The sequence below is a fragment of the Psittacula echo genome (assembly GCF_963264785.1).
Source record: "Psittacula echo genome assembly, chromosome: 9".
NCBI lineage: Eukaryota > Metazoa > Chordata > Aves > Psittaciformes > Psittacidae > Psittacula > Psittacula echo.
In genome coordinates this window covers 13,685,272-13,702,219 of record NC_137745.1, presented here as the reverse complement: position 1 = coordinate 13,702,219, position 16,948 = coordinate 13,685,272, and the positions used below count along the sequence as shown (strand labels likewise).

The following is a 16,948-nucleotide window of genomic DNA, read 5'->3' as shown; positions in this document are numbered from 1 at the left end:
GTGGTTAACAAGTTTCATGCAGGTACTATTACTAGAATGCTTCTTTAAATGAAAGCTTTAGACTAGAATGCTGCTTTAAATAAGCCCCGAATCATGGAAAATTGAAAGTCACATTCCCTATGAGCCAAAAAGCCTGATTTTCTCCACCATCCAACATATAAAACTCCAACAAATGTTGCATTAAAATCCTCATAACTCCAATCCAATATGTAGAGTTGCTATAGCAACTGTCATCTGAAGCCTTCCCAGGGGAGAAAATAAATGTGTGTCCTACCTGGTTAATTGGTATTTGTGTTACAGAGAATTGAAGGGTAACCTAGTTTCACCAGAAAATAGAATATATTCTGAAGTGCTACCATCTTAATATGACATTATTTAATCTGCATATGTCTTCAAATAACAGTACTTATGTAACATTCCACACAATAAGTAAAAATTTTGCTGCCAAATATGCCTGATTTACCCTATTTATTGATTTGAATAAAATGGGCGTTAGAAAATAGAGACACAAGAAGGAAGGTGGAAGAGTTGATGGGATTAAGGACTTCAAATTTTATAGTGGTTGTATTACATTAAAACAAACCCCTTCAACCAAAGGTTCATGCAATCTGGATGCAAAAATAAGCTGATGTAGGATGATGAGTGTATGGTCAACTTTTCTCCATTTCTCTTCATTCCAGGATGAATGAAGCTTCCAACCAGGAGGACCACACTGGCTGAGAAACCATCATCACTCACAGTTATGTCTATATGTTTTTTTCATTTGAAAAATGTCCTGAAAATAATTCAAGAAAAATCCCATTTGGAGAATATATCCAAGAGCACGTTGACAGTTATTACTAGCTTGTAAATGTATCCAGAAATGTATTATTTTAATCTTAGCCATTACTAAATAAAAGTAATCACAGCCTCAAGGCAATAAAATCTCTGTGAAACATAAAAAATATAATGATGGCACATCCCTCTATATTAGTTCAATGACATAACTTGAGAAAATATCTTAGGGGAATATTCACCATACACAACTACATTTGAACATAGTCAAAGAGTACAGATAGGGACTTCAAACCTGCAGAGACAATGATTTCTTTTAATCTGCTTATAGCTCTGGTAAGATTCCAAATTGTACTCCTCATTCAAAAGGGGAAGAGCACACTCATGGGAACCACACACCTGCACGTGCTAACACGTGCTGCCATCAGTCTGAGGAGAGCTCCAAATGTGATGTACTGCAATGCAAAGCAGAGAGAGGTGTTGGGCAGTGCCCAAAGGGATTCTGGCATTCCTGCTACATAAAGCAGACTGATGTTCAGGTTTGCCATTAAAGAGACCTAATTTTTCAGTATTACATTCTAAGGATTCAGGAAATTCAATTTAAGCTACAATGTGTGTGTGTGTATATTACATATATATATTTTTAGTATTACCATATATATATGGTATATATATATTTTTAGTATTACTATATATATATGGTAATACTAAATAAGTGTAGGAGAGGAAAATAGCTTGTGAGCTCATAGTCTTTCATAATTAGAGCCAAACACTGTTAGAAGAAAGGGAGAATACTCAGACAAGAAAAAAACCCCACACTAACAAAGGTTATTTAACACAAACCCACCATCAATTCCTCCTGCCCCATTAATCTCTGCATACCACCAATAATATAGCTAAATTCAACATTTCCATTGTCTCCTATTGTATCCTTCCTGTGCAGATTTTTTTAATAGAAGAGATTATTTCTAAAAGCTTGTTTAAATTCGGGATGTGTGTTTTAGCTCAGCTACTTTCCTAGGAAATTCGCCTGTCAGCGAGGAGAAGGAAAGGGATGGAGCAGCTCTGGGAAGGATAATGCTCTCTAGGCTTTGCTGCCAGGCTCCATAGGGATCTGCTACCTGATTTTGTTGCTTGGCACCAAATGCTGGTGAGCAGGACTCTGGGGCCATGCTATGCACAGCCAGCTTTATGGTTAGAGCTGCTTTGTGGTGGCTCCACCAGAGGACAATGAAGGTGAGTTTCTGCCTGTATTTCTGCTGAAGGTACGGCCTGAGGATGCCATGCACAGCTCTGGAAGGTATACTTCTATCCACCTGTATCAGCTACATTTCAATATTCACTTAGTCAGAACTACAGCTATATCATACAACACAGGTTAGAAAACATGGTAATGAGAAGTGTTGAAAAGTATTGCTTTAATAATAAATAGGCTTTTATGTACAGAAAAAGTAAACCATTATTTGAACATCTCTCCTTATATCACATTGATTTAACTACAGATGCTTCTTTCCCTTCAGCTCACTTTTACCATTAAAGTATTGCCTCCGGAAATAATTTTAAAACATTTACATAATATTTTAAACTAAACTATTTATAAAATATTTATGTCAGTTTTTAAAATATTTACATTACCAGAGAGACTAACAGCAAACCAGCAAACTGTTATGGCCACCTGTGAAGTGGTGTTTTCAAACTGTGTTAGAGCATATCCCATACTCTGCCATCCTGTTGCCCTTTGCACTGTCTAAAAGGAAAACAATAAAAAACCCCATGAAATGAAAACATGTGACCTCATGAAACCAAGTTAATCTCAAATGCATCTCCTGAAACTCAACAGCAGTGCACTGCTAGGGAACAGCCTTCCCATGGAAGGAGCTAACACAGCATCCCCACGGCAGCATCCTCAGCCTGTGTGAGGAACTGTGTAAGGTGGAGCATGCAGAGGTCACTGTGCTGCATGCAGGGACAGAGCATGGGGACTTGGCCCCAAAATGCTGGCCCCTACCAGCCCTGGCAATCCCTTACGGCAGTGCCCTGCCTCTGGAAATGAGTTAAAAATCAGATAATCAAAGTAAAGGTGAATGAACAACCAGACAAGAGGCTGCAGGGACTAATCAATCTTCAGAGCAGGATAGCGTAGGGCAGGGTGTGAGGCACAGCTTCCCACAGGACACATTTCCTCACCACCTGCAAACCTTCCCATCCTTTTACTTCCATACTCTAAAATTTTGACTCAATTTGGCTTATTGATTTAGCCGTGTTTTGCCTGACCTTACTGAGCAATCTGTGCTCTTTTCAAGTGCCACTTTGTATTGACTCTGCCGTGGAGCTATGACTCCTATAATTGGTTTAACAGCTCTTTGAGGCCACTTTGCTTCTGATAAGATACCCACACATCCACAGAGAATTTAAAATAGTTTTGTTGTCAAAAACAATTACTCCAGGACCATAAAAGTAGCGTTTCATCCCTACAGTCCCCCTAACAAATGTTTGGGTCAACAAGCTGAGCAACACCAAAGCAGGAGCTAGACATTGACGGGGATTGACACCGTCCCCAGTCCTCAACCCCCAAAACCCACTGACTTCCGCTGATGAAGGTTCTGATAGTTAAGAGCTGCTCAGAGCTGAATAGTAAGTGAACCTTTCTTTTCTGCAGGGGCTCCTCTCTATATTTAGTGGCTTTCTACCAAATACATACTAAAGTTAGGATCTTTCTAAGCAAAGCCATGGCATGATTCCAGTCCCCAGTATTGTGTCCTGGTACTCGAAGGTTACATCAGCATTTTAGAATACACACTAATAGTCATAGGAAAACACAATAAAACACCTCACCCCAAAACAGAACCCCCAAACCCCAGACAACAGCAACAATGTCCATGTATGGAGCAAGGGCTATGTGACCATTGCACTAAAGCCAATGAAACTCCAGGAATGGTGAAACGTGGTAAGGACCATATTGCACTTCCACTAGAAAACAACATGCTGGATTACCAAACCAACTGTATAAATTATAACTGACCATGTGTTTTATGAATTTTTAGATAATAAACAAAGAAACTAAGTGCAAGCTGTAAGAAGGTTGGGAATCCACTTTTTTCCATGTGCCATCTCCCATACTCCTCATGTTTTATCTCCAGTCTGTAGCACAAACTCTGATATCTGGCCTTCGTCAAACCATACTACTTCCCTCCAGTCTGCTGCAAATGCTACTGCTTGAATTATTTGCCTCTTATGAATTACTTGCAGCATACTTCTAGTTCCTTTTTTTTCTGTTGCTGCTATTTTCTACACTGAACAAGGTAGGTATTTTCAATATGCTTTCTACCAAACAACATTATGCTTGTATTTATTGATAAAATAAATCCATACAATGAAAATCACAATGTTATATATAACACCATTTCTCAGTTTAAAAGATTGTGTTGCATGAGACTTTCAGCAGGTGCAATTTCCATTTCAGCAACGACCTGGGTGGCTAAGCTTAGCACAATATTTTCCAGAGAAAATACCTGACAGGAAATCACTAGCAATCACAAAAAAGCACAATCGCCTCTCCCCTGCTCAAAAAGGAGAGACAGAGAAGGAAGCAAAGCAGGAAAGCCACTGCAGCTCCGTCTCTGTGTAGAGTGGGAGGGGGAAAGAGCCCCAGCAAAGCCATTGATGGAGCGCTCAGGTCTGGCACAGCACCGGGGCCAAATGTGCTACCCAAAACGAGGCAGTGCTGGTCAAAACACAGGAGCTTTCAGTCCCAGGAACTGCAGTCAGCAGCACTAGAGGAGCTTGGGCTGTGACAGTCAGCAGGTAGCAGAGTTCCTTAACCCCAGCACACCCCTTCTGTGGGCACACCAAGCAGCAGCAGCAGCACAGCAAAGAGAAAAGCTGTTTCTGTTGCCCAGTTCCCTCTTCTGTGCTCTGTGTGAAATCGAATTAATCATTATCTTTTTTGCTGTCCTACACACATTTGTACAAGAATCTTACACTTTCAAAGAAGTACAGGGTAATTCAGCTCTATGACTACATGGAAGCCATAGCTTTTGCTATGAAATGATCTTGAATGCTGGCAGCAACCTTTGAAATTCTTTGAGTCTTTCTATCATCTGGTTAAATCTTTGCAGACAATAATTTAAAGCACTTCATCTTGGTCACCTGCAGGCCTAAAGCATTCCCAGTCAGGGAGCACAAAAGCTGCACTATACTCCCTGCTCCAGACCAAAGTTACAAACGGGCCCAACTGTGTTTAAAGCCGCTTATGCTGTTTCTTATCTCTCCCTCAACAGGGAGAACAGAGATGTTTGAAGCAATTGCAAGACTTGGCAGACCTCCTTTCCAGTTGAAATTAATTCCCTTTAGGGATGCAGTGGCTGCCTGTAAAGCCCACTGCAGAGGTGAGATGATACATGAAAAACTCTACAACCTCTGCTTCCACCTGAGTGATCCCCTCTTCCACCGGTGAACTGAGGCCAAAACAATAGCAATTTCTGTACCACCAGTTCCTGAATAGCAAAGAACAAAGCTCTAGTGCAGGCACCTTGCTATGGAACAGGCTTGTAGCCAAAGCACAGAATTTCCCGAACGATACCGCTGTCCTCCTGCAATTGTACTTCAATAGCCTGTAAGTTTAACACTACAAATTTGGAAATTATACCCCTGCCATAAAATGAGATGTGTTAGCAGGGATCTGACATTTGCTCACTCATTTAAAACATGCAATAATTTTATCCACAGCAGTGAGTTTGCCCAAGTCTCGTGTTAAAGAACAAATATTAAATGAAGACAGAGGTGGAAAAGAGGGAGCAAGAAGTCAAAGCTCTTTCTGGCACAGGGAAGCTTGCGCTCAGTAAGTGGGGATAACTGACTGTACAGTACTAAATCAGTGCAAAATCTGTCAGAGAGCATTTGAGGTGAGGTGAATGATACCTAAATTCAGCCAGAGTATACCACAGGTGAGGAGACATGACAGTGGTTTCCTCTGGGCTGGGAAAGTAGATGGGATGAGGGCTGGGGCAGGTAAAAAACCAGTATGACAAAGGTTCAGGACAGCCTAAGATTTTCATTTCTCCCTAAAGACTAGGCTTGCAGGTATTTGCCAAAACACTCTTAAATTACAGCTATCTTCAGACAAGATTCAGAGAGAAGTAAGTCCAGAGAGATCTTTATCACTGAGCATTAGCTGGAGCCACTTGGGCAGCAACAGGAATGGGGAGAAGGGGCCTGAGACCCAGGAGGTAACTGAACTTGTAATGCTCAGTCACTCACAGTGATTTAGCCCTACACATTATAATAGCAGGTCCATTTTTCACCTCTTGAATACTGTTCACTCAAAACACACAGCACAACTAAGGTTCTCCCTTTTTAAATACTGCAAACTGAAAAGCTTTTCCTTGCCAACAGACCTTCAAACAATGTTTAGAGAAATGAATCACAATGTCTTCTTGCTGTTTATTATAGTGTGCTTTTCCAAGGCCACCATCCCCTCCAATACACATAAAAAGAAGAAGAGAGCGACTTTCTCCTTATTGCTTTGTGCAAGACAAGAGAGACACTGTTCACATTTGTACCTAAACTACCACAGCACCCACTGCAGCATACTGGGTTAGGACCCTAGCTAACTGCTGGTCCTTGCAGGGCTGATATGGTATATTTACAATAAGCATTTTAAACCTGATTTCTGTTGGTGGCAAAGCCCAAAGCTGACCAAGTTGTGCATTTCTTCATGCGCACATCTCTGATTGCCAGGGTGTATTTTCATAAGCTGCCCACCTCATTTCCTCAGCTGCCAGTGCTGGAGCAGCTGGGAGCACAGGATGAGATCAATGTCCACTGGAGCCTGGTGACTGACACACCACAGATTCCCCTGCAACATCTGAAGTCTCTCAAAACCAGTGGAAATCTTTTAATTGAGTCTAACAGCACTTTACAATAATTCATTTTCTTAACAATTTGCCTAATGGATTAGAACCTAACGGCTGGATGATTTTTCTTAAGTCACTTATGTGTAACATTTTGGACTGGCTTTTGGTGAAGGAACACCATGGGCTTAAGTGGACCTCACTTATAAAGAGAAGTGACCTGGCATTCACTCCAGGACTGGCTACACCCTTGCCATGAGCCATGCAGTAAGTTTACCTGGGTTAGTTTAAAAATAACCCATGTGGAATGCAGTGTCAGTCTGGTCTCAGCAGCTGCAGCTCAGGACCTTGTGGTGTAAATGTGCCCCAAGGCTACCGTCTGTGAAGCAGAGCACTCACTTATCAGGCTATGTATGCACTGCCCTCAGTGCTGAACTCCAGAAGCACAGGAGTCTATTTGAGTGCTTTTTGACACTTTTTTTGCTTGCACCTTGTATTCAAAATTATTTAGCTAAGGGATGTTTCTTTCTGGACAATATGACAGCTAGTTCTCACCCTACTGAAATAATACAACTGAAATATATGCAACACTAAAACTCATGGCTAATGTGATTGTTATTGATCATTTGCCAGTTTATCAAATGAATAGCCCACCAGCTAACTGGAGAAGGAGAAAAGTGCTATATATATCATGTCTCAGTCACAAACTAACTGGATAGCTCATTTTAAAATCTATATAAAGCTGACCATCAGTACGTAGTTTATAACTATTATCAACCCTCGTGTACCAGATGTATGCTTGTTCATCTTCACCTACCTTTTCAGCTGACTGGGCAGTGCCAAAAAATATTGGAATGAAGGCAAGCCATACTATACAGGTAGTGTACATAGTGAATCCAATGGGTTTAGCTTCATTAAAATTCTCTGGGACACCCCGAGTCTTGATGGCATACACAGTACATGTAACCATTAGAAGAATGCTATAACCCAAGGAACAAATGATTTGTAGATCCGTAATGTCACATTTGAGAACTCCTCTGGCTTGATCAGGGTTCATAGTTTTCTGCTCATCATAATCTATGATGATGTTGGGTGGGTCAACTGCAAACCAAATAAAGACACCTAGAAGCTGAACAGATATCAAACTTGACGTGATCGCCAGCTGTGATGTGGGGCTGATAAGCCGAGGTGCAGTTACAGACTTTTTGCCCTGTTCAAATATGCGGTAGATGCGGTTTGTTTTAGTTAACAGGGCTGCATAGCTGATGCACATCCCCAAGCCCAGGAAGATACGCCGGAAGGAACACACTGCAACGTTTGGTTTTGCAATCATCAAAAATGTGATTATGTAGCACAGAAATATCCCTGTTAACAGGACGTAGCTGAGTTCCCTCCCAGAAGCACGGACAATGGGAGTGTCGTTATATCTGATGAATGTTGCCATGACAAAAATGGTGGCAATAATTCCCAGCATAGCTAAGAAGACAGGTATCACAGCCCAGGGAGAGTGCCACTCCAGCTTGACAATGGGTATTGAACGGCATCCTGTTCGGTTCTCGTTGGGCCGCTCGCTGTATGAGCAGAGCAGACAAGTCACCTCGTCAGCCTGGTACTGATAGCCATCACAGAGCTCACAGTGCCAGCAGCACGGCATCCCCTTAACCATCTTCTTCCTCTCTCCCGGCTTGCAAGGCAGGCTGCAGACTGAGGATGGGACTTCACGCACGCCTTTGCCCCACTGCATTTCATCAATCTGCAAGACATATGAAATAGGAAGAGGCTGGTTATTTAGACATTAGTGTCAGTCAGCTGGAGTGGTAATGGAAAATGGGAGGACCAAGGGGGAACCTACAACAGAGAAAAGCCAAAAGTATAAACTTTATATGTGGTGGACTCCTGGTAAAGCAGCAGGAGCTGCACATGCTAGTGTCTTCACACGGGACTCTAATGCATGACTGTATTTGGTGCCTTCATTTTCCATTTTTATTAGTAGCTAATTCTGATGGAATATCACACAACATCAGATAATACAATAGTGTGCTAACCTCTTGTTTCATGAAAACTGTAAGAAAACTGCAATGGGAAGGCAGCAGTTACATTCACAGAACTGCTTTCCGTGCATCTTGAGCTTGAGGCTTCTTACCAAGACCACAATAATACATCTCCCTTCTTGGAACTACTACTGATCAGGTTAGTATTTTAAATTAGGTGGAAATATGTCTTATATAGGGCATGGAATCAGTGAGGATGTGTCAAGATCTGCAATACAAGCCATGTAAGAAATATGAAGGACAATAAAAATAGACATCAATGAAAAATGCAATAATTAAATAATATTTGACTTCAAAGTCACATTCTGCTTTTGAAAGGCCAGACGTGCCTCTGGGAATGCAAATTAAAAGCTATTATATTAAATAAATGGCAAGTCTCATTTGTTCTGCAGTCTCAAGAACCCTGAACTCCAAAGTATGGGCACAAAGGCCCCAAATCATGCAGAAAATTAAACTCAAAAAATTTCTGAATGTTCCAAACTAAAGCCAGTTTCCAGTTTCCAAGAAGTGGTGCAGTTTAGCATTGAAGCCCCCTAGAAAATATTAGTGGCTTCAATAGCTGGTGTTTGTGTGGCTGGTGTGTGTGTGGCTTTTCCAAATATAAAACCTGATGATATCCTGGGATAGATGTGAGTGTTATTAAAAACAAAATTTCAGCTATTATTTCTTTAGGTTACTTAAATGCTTACAAACTCCGCTATTTTCCCTACAAGTAAAAAATTCTAGAAGAGTTTTTTGAATCAGCTGCCTTGATTATTAATGTATACAGGAACAGTGAGGTTTGCAAGTCTCAAATTGAAGGATTAAGTTTCGCTTTCCTAATTTAATTCAAAACAGATTCTGTATCATCTTTATTTCATAGAATTAAAAAAAAACCCCTCAAGTCACACGCTGCTCAAATACTGCACCACCAAGAGTCTCTGCTGTGAGTGTTATAAGAATAATCCCTCAATAACAGATATTCTAGAGGTCTGCCACTGCTTGAGAAACTTCATTAACCTTCAATATTCACAACTTATTCTGAAAAAAAAAATCTGAATATCCATGAACTCTTCTTTCATACTGTGCTGAGCTGAAGCTATGTAGCTTACAGAAGCTGAAGGAATACTGATGATAAAGCAGAATAAAAAGACTTGCTTAATTGCATTGGTAAATGGTAGTTTGGTCTTACTGGAAGAGCATGCAGAAGAAGCCAGGAAATCCATTTCTATTCCTGACTCTGTCACTGCTCCCATTGAAGGTTAGCAAGCCCTTTACAAACCTGAAGTTGAATTCTTCAGTTGTGTGCATGCCACACAAGTGAGCTGGAGTAAGCCGGCATGTGTCCGAGTAACTTACTTGCTGCAGGGGCATAACAAATGATGTTAGCCGGAAAGAAAACCAAAGAGGTAGTGAGTAAAGAGGACTAGTGCCAAGATTTCTGACCCATAAAAAGGGTAAAAATTTCATGACAATTGTTTAAGAAACCCACTGACCAACAGTTTGCTGCCTCTTTTACTCCATTGCTGATTTGTATCTCACCCCCTTAACAGATAGACTGAGACAGGGTAACTATAACTTACCTGGGCTTGCACAGCTAGAAAGAGAGACACATCGATCCAGTCCAGATCCTCTATTTTCTATCATAACTATTAAGCACAGAAGTTACTCAATGCCCTTTTTACAGCAAGCATTGAAATGAAATGAGAAAGGCATCTTAACTGTGTGGATTTCAACCCAGTCTGCAAGTGATGAAAGGATTTTCATCAGTTTTCTGCAGGCTACTATCTCACAGAACCACAGAATTATTAATGTTATCATTTCCCCACCCTCCCCTTATGACTACAAAAGGATGAATTTCCATACTTTCAAATGCATTCCATGGCATTGCTGGGTAGTTGGGACACCCTAAAGGTACTTCAGTCTGCACAGATACTGTGCATAAAGAGATAAATAGAAGATCAGGCAGAATTATGGAAAGTCCTTTTTCTCGACTACTGGGATGACGCCAAGCCAACTCTGCATCACCGCCCTCAGAAAGATTTGCAGCGTTCTGCTGCTTCTGGAGAGAAAATGAATGATGAAAACTGCCTGTCTGATAATTCACCTGGCACCAGAGCCTGGTGCTGAGAGATGAGAATCAAACTAGAGACACTTTCTCCACCCAGAAAAGAATATTCTTGACAAAAAATTGTCTTTGAAATAAATTATGGTTTCATCACTCCTTTCAAAATGCAAACAAACCTAATAAAATGTTAATCTGTGCATTTGGCTGCTTTAGGATTGAATAATTGTGCCTGATGTACTTTTTTCCTGTCCCTGTTTTCCTCTCCCTTCTTCTTCCATCTTTTACTGCAGTTTCCTTGAAATAACTTAGCTTTTGAGAACGTGGATCTAACAAAGACTTCTATTGCGGCAAGTAATTGTTATATTCAGCCACTTCTTTCATTTACTTACATCTAAACCTCCTCAAATTCAATGACTTTTTTAGTCACTATGACCTGGAAACTGCTTACTTAAAGTTCTTGCTGAGTTCAGAGTTTCAAGATCAGGATCATAAAATTCTGATAATCAACAAGGATAACTTTTCTTCACTACTACTGTAAGAGGACCTTTGACAAAACTAAAATAGCAGAGTATTTCGCTCAGGGGCAGGAACTGCAGCAGTGGTTTGGTTGCTTCTTCCACGCGAAGGTAGCCATGGTGCAGCCCACTGCCACGTCCTACCCAAGCTCTCACTGATGACAAACCAGCAGCAGGAACATCTGAGCAGCATTCAGAGACAAAAACCACAGGAAATGGAGCCACAGACTGCCGTGACATGTCTAAATTTCTTGTTTTTAAAAGAGAGACACAACAGAAGTAAAAATGGTTTTGAGAATGATGATTTCCAAACCCATTGTTTCAATGCACAAACAGTCTTGCCTGCCAAGATTCACAGCTAAACCACATCTACTAAAAACACAGATTAAAAGGTTAACTAGAGACAGGGCAGATCCAGCACTAAGGAGGTCCATGCTCTTTTGCTGACCATGCCCCCAGGCCGGTTTGATCAACTAGGGCAAGGCACTTCACATATGTTTTTTCTTCTGTTTTCCCACCTATAAGCTGGAGGTACTGTCATTTATGTTTGTAACAAAGACCTATAAAAATCTCTGAGAGCCACAGAGGAAGAGTGCTATATATTTATAAATCCTACATTTCTATAAGCAAATATGAGAAACTCTTAACCCAGAATCAAAAAGTGATTATGAGAACGCTAATTATAATCTAGAAAGCAGTAAGTAAACAATTTCATAAATCATGAGACAGTTCTTTTGCAATTAATACAAAAGTTGCTTTTACGTAGAACTTTGTATTTCAATCATACATAGAAATAGCACATAGAGGATAAGCGTGCTAACGATAAACTTCAAAGTTGGCCTTGCTTCATGGTACTTGGCTCCACTATGTTTAACTGGTGTGCTGTTTTGCCCTACCACTACAGTCTAGAGGAAAAACTCAAAACTGAGCAAACAAACAAACAAAAAAAGAAAACAAAAAGCTCCCTTCCAGATTCACTGCCTTCCCCAGAACCACAGGGCAATGAACTGTCTCAGTAAGGGGTTAACTCTAATTCTCATTTTCCTCAAGCTGTCCCAACTCCGACGTATTGCCCACTTCATAAACGCCTCGAGCTAGAAGGATGGGATCTATTTCCAATATAAACTCTCATTATGTTCACTACAGAACAAACATTAACAAGAAATGCTTAGTCTGTCTCATAAGGCCCATCATAATTGTTCATTTTAATGACTAAAATAACTCAATATGTGTATATAATTTAAACATTGTTGCTTTTTTCTCACCACCACAAACATTTCTATAATGAGCTATTTGTTCTGAACTAAATTGTTCTGTGCAATGTTTGATTAAAATAAAAATCAGTACAAAAATAATTACGTTAGTGATAATTAACATACTTGGGTAAAAAAAATGGCCATGTTCCCTGATACGACTTTCATAACTGTGCCATTAATTTCATGGACACATTAGAAAACAATTGCAGAGGATTGTGCTCAGATTTATTGCCACCTTGCAGATTGCTTTTAGACTGCAGTTACTAAGTCAGCAGTTCAAACAGTTTTTGTATGTTCAACTTTACAGATAGTAATATTTGCATGACTTAGCTCTTAGGGCTTAGCTATTAATGTTTTGTAATTAGATTCTAAATCCAGGGCTTTAACATGCTAATGGCTTTAAGCTAAGAATATGTCAATAATACATAGTTAACAGAGCCTTCTGCAAAATATCAACTAAAATCCCTTCAACTGATAACAGCAATGATAAGCCAAACTACAGAGAAGGATGAAAAGCTACTTCACTAGCTTGACCAGACAATGAAAAGAAGGTGTTTCACCTCATACTGTAACTTATTTCAATTTCACTGCCTGCTTGGAATTGACAGAAAAGCCTTAAGACAAGTGCAGTGCCTACAAGGTGAGGAAGGCAAAAGATCCTGATAGTTTCTGCTTGTCACAAACAAATCACTGCATTCTGAGCAGTGCAGGTATTGTGCATTTTCAGGATATGCAAAAAAAAAATCACAGAAACTACAAAAACTCTACTTAAACAGAACGATGATTTTCACAGTGGTAGCTCTGCTCTGGGTAACAACTATACCCCTTCCCCTTTCCATGGGAGCCAAAGCTGTGGTCCCACCCCAGCACCTCCGCAGGACCTGGCTCTGCTTGCCCTTATAGCCCTGGCTCAGGAGTCATCCTCTTCACCTGGGCACTTGCAGCACAGGTTTTAGCCCAGTTCCACTTCAGCACCCTGGAATGAGGTTAAAACTGAGCTCACTCCTGCCTCTTCATTTTCTTTCCATTTTGTGGCTTTAAAATCAAAGTCAAAATCCAGCTATTTCAAAGCAGCTTTTAAAAGCTGTGCAGAGCAGAACTAGGGCACGTTAACCAGCAGCTCCCAAACCCCAGAGACAGCAGTGTCTGAAACTGACCTCCAGCTGCTCTCAAAGCGTCTCTGCTGGGATGGGGGCTGCTATGGCCCCTGCAGAGCCCAGGCACTCCTGCTCCCCACAGAGCACCCAGATTGTGGTCCTGAAGCTCTGCAGCTCTGCCTCATGACAGCTGTTTTTTCTCCCTACTCTCAGTGCCGTTCCACAGAAACACTTCATCAGTGAGATGGAGCATCAGCCTCGCGCTGCTTCCTCCTGTCGCCAGGGAGGATGTGGCTTGTGTGAGCTAGTGAGTGTTTTTAGGTACCTTGGGATACTTCAAAGAAAGCTACTTTAGAAGAAAAGCAAAATCTCCTAAGTTTTCCTGTTCTGCTGCATTAATTATCTTAAATCCCTCCAATCTTTCTTCTTTATAAACAGAAGTCAAATGTCCTTATGTACTTTTTGTTCTGGTTTCTCCTACTGCTGCCCTTCATGTTTCTGCTGTAACACTATAGCAACTGCTGCGGGAACAGACAGTGTCCTGTGTCTGAACACACACAGGACAAGCAAATCCCATCTTTACAATTAAAGGTGATGGAAACTCATCACCTCTCAAAGTCTTCCAGCCAAAAGCTTGCAATTTTTCATTGTCAGCACAAAATAGAAACATCAAGAAATCATGACAACATTCTCATTCCCATAATGCAAGACCCACATCTTCACACCTGCTGGTTGGGATACCTATTAATGAGCAAAATGTCCTCAGGATCAGCCTCACCCAGCTCCAATTTCTTCCTCTCATTAATGCTATGACAGCTCCTGGGAAGCCCCGGCTTGGGCAGGGATCCCACAGTGCAAGCTGCTGTATGAACACATGCTGAAAATAACTTTCCTTAAAGCTTTTGGAAGGTGCTGGACTGGCTGCCCAATTTACTCCCGCATGAGGAGGAGGGGGCTGCTCCACGGGGGAGAAGTCTGGCACCCTGTGCAGGGCTGGGAGATGCCTCAGACCTGCCCTGAGGCTGCATCTGTCCCTACTGCTGTCTGGGCTGGCATAACTGTGTTTCACTGAGTAAGGGCAGAGGCTTACCCTGCAATACCGGAGGTCAGTCATCTGTCTGCATTTTTTCCTAGTAAGAAAACTCTGATTTCATATTAGCATCTTTAAGCCCTGCAGGTGAATTGGGAGAGGCCTCCCACTCCGCTCTTCTCACACCAAATGTTCAGCTGTCTGTTACCTATCATGGGTAAAAAGTCCCCTGGCACTGGTTTTTGCCCCCTAGAGTAAAGGACAGCTGGTATTCAGGTACAGCTATAAACATCTGCATAGCATCTGTGTCATATTTTGCTTAACACATTACATCAATTATGATTTAAACTTCAACTAAAAACACCACTTTTTTCCTTACACTGTAACTTCTTTTTGGTGATCTCATAATAAGCAGTTCTTAACCCTCATATAAACCTCATTTCCCCTTTCCTAATCTTGCTTTCTCTTTCATTTATAATTTGTCATCATTTTCTACCAATCTTACCTGCTTTAAGGACGCCAGAAGCAACTTACACTGAGCACTTATAATGACATCTTTAACAAGCTCCAAAGGCTATTTGTTCTACATTAAAGCAAGGACATTTTTAGCACAAACCCTAGAGAAAAATACTTGATCTACAATTTTTGCAAAAATGCTTATTATCATACATTTCTGTTGACACACAATAAAACTGAAAATTAATTATTTTAATGCTTTTATATCTAGCTACAGCTTCATGTTGTCTTCTCACTAGTGGAAGGGCATGGACCACACGTCTTCAGCATTCATCCTGCATCCCCTGTGTAATTTTATTTAATTACAAAAAGAGCATGTTCTTCCAAACATGCATTTATAATACACAATTCTTATCTATTTAAATTGGTAGGTTGGAGAAAATCTATCTTCTGAAAACAGAGGTAATCTGAGATAATTTTTCATCCTTAAGTAAGTGGCTTAGAATGAGAGCAGCTGTAATCAGCCCCGAGCCCAGGAGCGAATGGCAGTGTGTCTGGGGTGTTCTGATGCTGCCCTTTGTGTTGTGCCCCCCCATTCCTTTCCCAGCTCATCTCACCATCAAACTGGTCAAAAGAGAATCCACGCTAATAGTCCTTCTCCATATTTCACAAAACAGACTAAGCTCGTGGTGCTTTTAATATTCCAAATGCAGAAAATAACATCTCCCACATGGGGAGCAACACTGCCATTCTTACACGCTGGGCTTCATTTCAGAGTATCATCTATTCATTTGAAAATTAATAAAACCAGTCCTCACTGTCTATCGCTGTTCATTCTGCTGCAGCCATTTTTTTACCCTCAACAAACAACAGATATTTTTAGGGGAAAGTTTGGTCTCCAAGCTCTTTCCTTCAATTCCTGCTACAACCCAGCACAGGGCAAAACCTGTGGAGCATAAATTATCTGGTTTTTTTGGGTTTTTTGAAGGGTGCTCTAAAGACATTCATTGTCGAGGGAGGAAAGGAAACCCTGTTTCATGGAATTAAATAATTTACACATCAGGTTTCAGCTTCATACAGGGAAAATGCCAGCTCACTGTGGAACCAGCGTGGAATGCCTTAATCAAGTGACACTCCCACTGATTTCAACCAGAGCTTTCCTTCAGTGAGGAATGATGGATCAGTGTTTAATTGTACTATAAATCACCTTGAAATCATCAGCAGGTTACTTAAGAGCACAGCTATGAGAGAGAATTTACCCTAAAAATGGCTAACACTGTTAACACCTTTTTTTTTTGGGGGGTGGGGAAGTTCAAACTGATGTGGTGCTGAGATTATGAAAAACAATAACCTCTCTCTACTCCAACTACTGGCTCATACTGCATGGACCACAGACAACTAACCTGCCAATGTTGAAGTCTACAAGTGTCAGAAATCCTGCGAATCCATTTATTAGGTGCCTTACCCCACTCTCAGGAAGCACCATCATTTTCCTGGCTCAATACCTGCACTTCTGGCAGCCCCCTTAGCCAGAACCCTGCTCACTAGAATGCTCCATGAGAATCACCAAAGGAACTCTCTGCTCAGCACAGGGCAAATGTGGTTCTTCAAAGTCCTCTGGCTCGGCCCGATAAAGACAGAATTAATTGTCGTAACAAAAGGCAGCTTCTTGCCATGAAGGTCTGTGGCTATCCTCGATTTAGACAAGCACTTTTGCATTACTCAGAGAAACTATTTTTTTCTAGATTAAATCTCAGAAACAGCTACTTTTTACATTTTTTTTGCAAATGTTTCAATAAATATTCTTCTCAGATATCTGTGGAGAGGAAAGCTCAATGATTTAAGACTGGCAGTGACTGACAGAACTGAA

At 40.9% G+C, this 16,948-nt stretch overlaps 1 protein-coding gene across 2 annotated transcripts in view; it reads right to left on the bottom strand.

Annotated features, from left to right (window-relative positions):
* Positions 1–16,948, bottom strand: part of GRM7 (glutamate metabotropic receptor 7) — a gene marked incomplete at both ends in the record, with an annotated part of 300,368 nt that overhangs the window by 59,883 nt on the left and 223,537 nt on the right. For both annotated transcript variants that reach the window (XM_080625888.1, XM_080625889.1), the window contains one exon: positions 7,444–8,379. In XM_080625888.1, coding sequence (XP_080482014.1) covers positions 7,444–8,379 — 936 coding nt within the window. The remainder of the gene's footprint in view (positions 1–7,443; positions 8,380–16,948) is intronic.